Here is a 6,980-nt window from a genome sequence, read left to right on the forward strand (position 1 = left end):
AGTTTTAAGCCAATTCAAACACCTTAAAAGTCCACTCCCTCTTGTTAAAAAAATACTGCTAGCTCCTTACTTTAGCATAGCTCATACGCTATGAAAATTAGTAAATTTTCTTTCCATAACAATCTATTATGCAATTCAATTGCATAAAGTTCATTTTCATCAGTTTTCTAATTCCAACAAATTAATTTTAATTATTTTATATTTGGAAATATCTAAACTCTAATGTCTTTTGGACAAGAAGATTGTCTCTCCGCTATCGTGAACTAACAGGCGCGTGGATATCCTACTGTTTCTTCCATAATTTTGAAAATAACATAATCTGATCCGTTTTTACGTCATTAATTAAGTTGTTGATGAACTTAAAAATTTCTGTTTTCTTCTTCTGTATCATTTGTAGTCTACTACACTTTTGAGGAGCAAACAACTTATGAGCCAGATGAATTTTTAATCATTAACTAATAGGGTATTCTTGTGACTTGAGCATCCTTTTCTTTGTGGATTTTCCTCTAAAAGTTCATTTGTTTCTCAGTTGGATGTGGGCTCTTTACACATATGAAATGGAGGTCGGCAAATTTGTTGGATTGCTTTTCGCTATGCTTATGGCATTGATAAGTGATGTTTTGATACTATTCCTCTGAAATCTTTCATTTTCCACCTGAAACCTTGAACCCAATAATTTCGACACACAAATATATGTGGAAAGTTGGTGAAATTTCAATAATAAATAGTAGTATTAAATTCTGAACCCATAATTTACAATGAATTCAATGGTAAGAACTTAAAAGATTGAACACTCAAATCTAGATTCTAGAGCCGCCTCTTCTTGCAAATATTATGGCTAAGAGCGACAAAGTTATAATGTAATCTAGTTTAACTATATTAAAGCTATCTCATCTCTGTACAATCTCTTGTAGGGCTCTTTTCAAGTGTGTTCATAATTGTAGCAGCAGTCATATGTAACATCTTTCCTCATTGGCCTCTGTAATGGTTTCATGAGCTGGAGTTCCAGGTTCTGGTGTAGAGAATCCTTCATGTGCAGGGGATGCGTCTAGGCCGTCAGAAATTCTGATTTCTGGGCTTTGCGAGGCAAGATTGGGCAATATATCAGGGTAAGCTGCAGTTGCTGACAACTGTGTAGCTGTTTGGCTTTCATTCGCTTCATGCTTTTCTGACTTAACATTAGAGTTATCTCTCACTTCGTCAAAGACTTTAGCTAGTGCAGAAAGCTTTTGCCATATTGAATCATCAGTGGCAAAGATTTCTCTGTTCTGATGAAGGAAGATGAGTAAGAATGTGAGAAGAGCGGAGCCTGCTGATACACCAGCTATGAGGAAAAGGCCCTTAAAACTATCTAGCGTGAGGCTATCAGATGTTATAACCATTCCGTTTTTCTCTGGACAGTCTGTTTCATTCCCGAACCATTTCTGAATTATGTTATTCATAAATTCTCCCTCCATCACCTTCAAGACTGCTCTTGAGACGTCAGGTACCATAGGAGATCCTTTTGGAAATACCTGCAAGAAATTGAGGAGCAAAACTGAATTAGATTGAGTAAACTACAAACTATTCTAAACAAATATAAACACGTCCAAAAACATCACTGGAGTGTGAGAATCTTACGAATCCAAAGCCGGCAGTTTTGTAAGTGGGACCAACCATAACATACTTCCTGCAGTACTTGTTAAGGAAGAGTCTGAGATAAGGTAGCTCATCAACAATTGCACCAACTCCTCCATTTTTGCTTCCTCTTGAGAGGGCATCATTGTAATCTTCCAATGTGCTATAACTTCTAAACTTGGAGCTCTCAAATTTCATGCGCTTCAGGATGTCTTCGACAAAGGAACCTTTTTGGTACCCAACATATTCTCCATTCTTGATGAGATCATTGAGGTCTGTTATAGTAGGTTGGAGCTGTTGCACCGTTAACATAGATGTTAAACTGGCGGTATAACTTGATGTCAGCACAAGAACCACGAAAACCCACACAATCACCACAAATCTTGTTAAGTTGCTTGTTACCCTCTCTTCTGCAACCAGCCATATATATGATTTGTTGAGAAACAAGGAGAATTAATGTAAAGCTTTCATATATACTTCAGTTTGAGTTAGAGACTTACTGTGGGCAAAAACGAGAGTCGAGAAGGAAAACCAGAATACCATCCCAACTTGCTTGCGTTTGGGTCCTCGAAAATCTTTATTTACACGATGTTCGAGTACCCAAACCACAAAACCAATGAAGACAAAGAATGCTCCAGTTGTTACCCAAAGTTCGCTCTTTAGAGGTTTCAAGAAAATCCATGCATTCTTCCTCTCATCATCCCTTACAGGCACAACTGCTGAAATACCCGACTCTGTAAAAGGTAATGTGAAATCCACGTACTTGGAACGGTTTGCTAAAATAGTCACATCACCTACAACTGCATCATATTCCTGGTTCAAGCAAACAATGTTATTGCAGTATTTATGGTTGGTCTTCCTCAGCCAAAGCAAAAGCAGAAAGTAGATAAGAAAGTCTCAAAAAGGATCATGTAAATAAGGGATACAGCTAAAGAGGTCAATTCAAACAAGGATTAGATATTACCTGAGAAAGGATCTTGTAAACAAGATCATCATAGTCTTGAGAAGTGGGGCTATGTGCTATTGGAAATGGAATAAATTCGTAAGGGACAGCATATGGCATAGATTGGATGACTTCTTTGAACACATCTGCACAGAAACCAGTTGCACTAACTGCTTGTGTTTTTGAATCTATTTCCACTTTAATGTATTGCTCCAGCCCTCCTTTGACAGGAACTCCAACCTTTAACTTCTTCCCGCTTGTGGGTATTTCCCAGCCTCTAGGAAAAATAGTAGATCCACCGGGCCAAATGATGGTCCCTAGTTGTTTATTATTACTCTTAGCTGTTTTCCCATTCATAGTCAGTTTATATGAAATTCCATCACTCTCTGTCCAGAATCCAATGCTTCTCTCTCCTTTCCCAATTATGTTCACAATCTGATATGGGGATGGCTGCAATTCTCCATCAATGATACGGAAATCACCACTTAGTCCTCTTTTTAGGGATGTGTTTTGCAGAGTGTCAATGAGCAAAGATCCCAATTCTGAGGTACCAAGTGCATCTAAGTCCGATAAGTTCTCTTTAGCGTCTGGTTTCTTGACTTCTGGGATGGCAGTTGCGCCCACATTTTGTACTGCTTTTGCTAAGACGGTAATGCTATCGTATGCCCATAGCCCGTAAACATTGAGTTCAACTTGGTCCATGTTTGGATACTCTTGACGAAATCTCTCTCTCCATCTCTTGGTGAAATTGTTAAGCTCATGTGATCTTGGAAAGTAAGGCTTTACACCAAGAACACCTTGCATTGATGACTCAATCACTGAAGGATCTACCGAGTCCAGAACACTTGTTACCACATCTGTGATGATCCACGCATATCCATTGTTCATCATTCCGGCTTCTTTGGCCTTGAGGAAAAGCCGTGAGGCAAGAAATGGTTGCAGATGCACGACGAACACCCTCGTCTGCATTGTATTCAACTTGTATAGCTCTCTGAGGATTTGATCATCATTGGCTGAAGGGGAAATAACACTTCTATAGGAGACTAAAGTGCTTATTTCCAGCAAAGCATCAGTCAAATGTGGAACTATCCCTGTTCCAAAGGGGCTATCCTCATAGATGATTACAACCTCCCTCCAATCATAGTTTTTAACAATTGCTGCTATGGCTTTAGTCTGGCTGGAAGAAGGAAGTGCTGCTCTGATGAAGTAGGGATTTTCCTTGACTGAAAGTGAAGGACTTGTTGCTGGAGAAATGACAGGAACCTTTACTTTGTTCCCTATGTCAATCACAAAATCAGTTTGTGTAGACATTTGTGGCCCAAAGATAGCATGTACTTGGACATCCTTTAGCAAGTATATGGCTGCACATACACAATTAGACTGTTAAGATATTTTCTGAACATCCCTTTCAAAATAGGAAAACCAAAGTGAAAATAAAAGTATCTTAGAGAAAAAGACAATGTCGTGTGCAAGTAGCCATAATACCAGAGTATGTCTGACTTGTGAATCAAAGAAAGTAAGATATGCTAGTTTAAAGCAGTAAATCACGAGCTGAATTTACCTGCGGATGCTGCTTCAACATCATCTTTCTTCGAATCCCTGAAGTGAGGGACTATCCTAATGGCACTGCGATTTGCGGCATGGTACTCTTCAAGAGCTAGCAATATACATGTGTGCATTACTTTTGCCACACTTGTTTCCAGATCAAGAATTATACCCACATCCACCTTCTTTACGCCATTAGTTTCATCTTGACCACTTATTGGCATTATGTATTGGCAAAAGCTAATGATAGAGAGAAACTGAATGAAAAGAATCAGGAAGTGGCATCTTTGATTTTGCATCTGAAAAGCTCTGGTAAATATTCTAAGAGTTGGGCAACAAGCAGTTGGGCTTTTTGAAAGTAGTTGAGATGTGTCTAAAGCTCTCTCAATTAGGAAGCTCTGGATATATAATCATACACTTCAACCAATAATTGCCTTCGTACCTATAACAACGTAGCATGAAAAGTAAAAAATAAAGCTTTCAAATAAGAGTCGTGAGAGGACTTTTAGCTAGCAAGATTCCTCCTTAATTTGACCAAATCAAATGTTGACTAAATTAACACACTGACAAAATTGATATTGGTTTGAACTTTGCGTGGTACTCATTCCTCCAATCCACAGTTACTTTTGTATTCATATGATGCCGACTATATATCTAGAGGATATTGAATGGACTTTCCATATTTTGGCAAAGGCAGAGGGAGTTTTACAAATTTAGCTCAGTCAAATCCTGTGAAAATTACCATAAGTAGAAGAGACCATTGTCTTTAGACGATAAGGCTACTACTACTATATACCAAAGTTTTATTTTACGCGGTTTGAGTTCAGACTTGGTCAGTCGTAACTTGCTTGCACACCAAAAGTAGTGCATGGAGATGGAATGGAATGGTGATTGCAGTGTGTTTTGAAGATGATTATATATTTATGTAGGTGTCATTGGCTCACCCTAATTGTTAATGTAAGAGTAAGATATAGAAATATGACATTCTCCTCGCACCTGCATTGCTAATTTTCTTTCTTATTTTGTCGGGGATTTGCATTGTCCGTTTATCACTACTAGAATTCCGGAAAAAAACGACCAATCTTTAGAGACCAAAGTTGGTCTGTGGCAAAAAGCGACCAACGTTGGTCGCTAAACAAGCAAAAATAATAAAATAAATAGTTGAAACACATTAGCGACTAAGGTGGGTCGCTACTTGGTCGCTAAATTAGTCAAACTGTTGACTGGACTGGTCACACTTGCTTGCTCAAAGGTTTGCTGAGATTAGCGACCAATGTTGGTCGCTAAAGCAGGACCCACCTACAAAATTTTAATAATTATATTATTATTTTAAGAAAATTATAAAATATAAATATATATAATTTAAAATTTGCGACCAATTTTGGTCGCTAATTAAAGGGTAGGCAGATAGCGACCAACATTGGTCGCCAAAACGAGACCCAGTTATAAAATTTTAATAATTATATTATTAATTTAAATATTATATAAAATATAAATAAATCTGATTTAAATTTAGCGACCAACTTTGGTCGCTAAATTAAATTCATGTATAATTAGCGACCAAAGTTGGTCTCTATTCAGGTCAATAATGGTTAAAATTAAAAATCACTTTTGTATTTACTATCTAAATAATATAAATGTAAGACGTTAATACTTTTGTAATACAAGGGATGAATAGTTGTCACGACCCAATCCCCGGTCGTGATGGCGCCCAACCCATTGCTGGGCAAGCCCGACCTTTCAACAATATTTCCCACATTGGATGGTTCATAATTTTAAAGCACAGATATTAATAACTAAGCCATTTTTATCAAAAGTTTAGAGATACTGAACAATACGCGGAAGTTTAACAAAATACTGAAAATATAAATCCCAAACTAGGACCCGGTGTCACAAACATGAGCCTCTAATACAGAGTTTCCACCTAATACAGTCTGTCTAGGATAAAATGCGGAATAAAAGAGAATAAAGATAGGAGGGAGAGACGAAGGCTGCGAACGCCATGCAGGTACCTCAATGCTCCCCGATGCTACTGTGCTGCTAAACAATCCTCACTCAGCCTGTGATGCACCTAGATCTGCACACACGGTGCAGGGAGTAAAGTGAGTACTCCGACTCAGTGAGTAATAAACATAAATAATGGCTGAAGATAAGAAATCTCTGACAAACACAAGGCAAACTATAACCAGCAGTACCAAACCTTTAACAGTAAAACCAACAAGTCCATGAGATAATAGTACAGAAAGAACCATGCCAGGTAAAACAGGTAAGTAATAATGCATGAATGCATATGCCGGTACACTCAGGTACCCACTGCGGCGTGCAGTCCGAGCCAACCATATATATATTTATCGTCGACGGCGCTCACTGGGGGTGTGTACAGACTCCGGAGGGGCTTCTACAGCCCAAGCGCAAATAATCAAGCCATCTTGTGGCACCAACCAGGCCCTCGGCCTCAATATCAATATAGTAATGCTGCGGCGTGCAGCCCAAGCCAACCATGTATCCAGAAATCACTATAAGCCTCTTGGGTATTTTAAATCAGTAATTCACAGCCCAAAATATCATTTAAAATGTCATTTAAGTTTTCAAATCTGAGAAAAGGGGCTGAGTTTGCAAAATAGTACTTAAAACCTTGGAATGAGGTTAAACAATATGCAAAGTATGCAAAATCAGTGATATCAATCCCTGAAGGATTCGAATAGCCGGCACGAAGCCCAAATACAACAGTCAAATCCAAGTAACGATGATTTCCAACAAGTTCTAGTAGAAAAACACAGTAAAACATCACCGAGACGGACCATGTCACAATCCCCAATAACAAACGACCCTGCACTCGTCATAGAGCGTGTGCCTCGCCTCAATATAGCGCTAC

The 6,980-nt window shown here is 38.4% G+C and overlaps 1 protein-coding gene across 1 annotated transcript; it reads right to left on the reverse strand.

Annotated features, from left to right (window-relative positions):
- Positions 1-707: 707 nt before the first annotated feature.
- Positions 708-4,568, reverse strand: LOC109221798 (glutamate receptor 2.9-like). Its single transcript, XM_019386241.1, has 5 exons — positions 4,122-4,568; positions 2,582-3,921; positions 2,118-2,430; positions 1,621-2,027; positions 708-1,514 (listed from the first exon to the last, which is right to left on the reverse strand). Exons 1-5 carry the CDS (start codon positions 4,402-4,404, stop codon positions 951-953), a joined length of 2,907 nt encoding a protein of 968 aa, XP_019241786.1. The 5' UTR covers positions 4,405-4,568; the 3' UTR covers positions 708-950.
- Between the last annotated feature and the right edge of the window lie 2,412 nt (positions 4,569-6,980).

Source organism: Nicotiana attenuata, unplaced genomic scaffold (assembly GCF_001879085.1).
Source record: "Nicotiana attenuata strain UT unplaced genomic scaffold, NIATTr2, whole genome shotgun sequence".
Taxonomy (NCBI): domain Eukaryota; kingdom Viridiplantae; phylum Streptophyta; class Magnoliopsida; order Solanales; family Solanaceae; genus Nicotiana; species Nicotiana attenuata.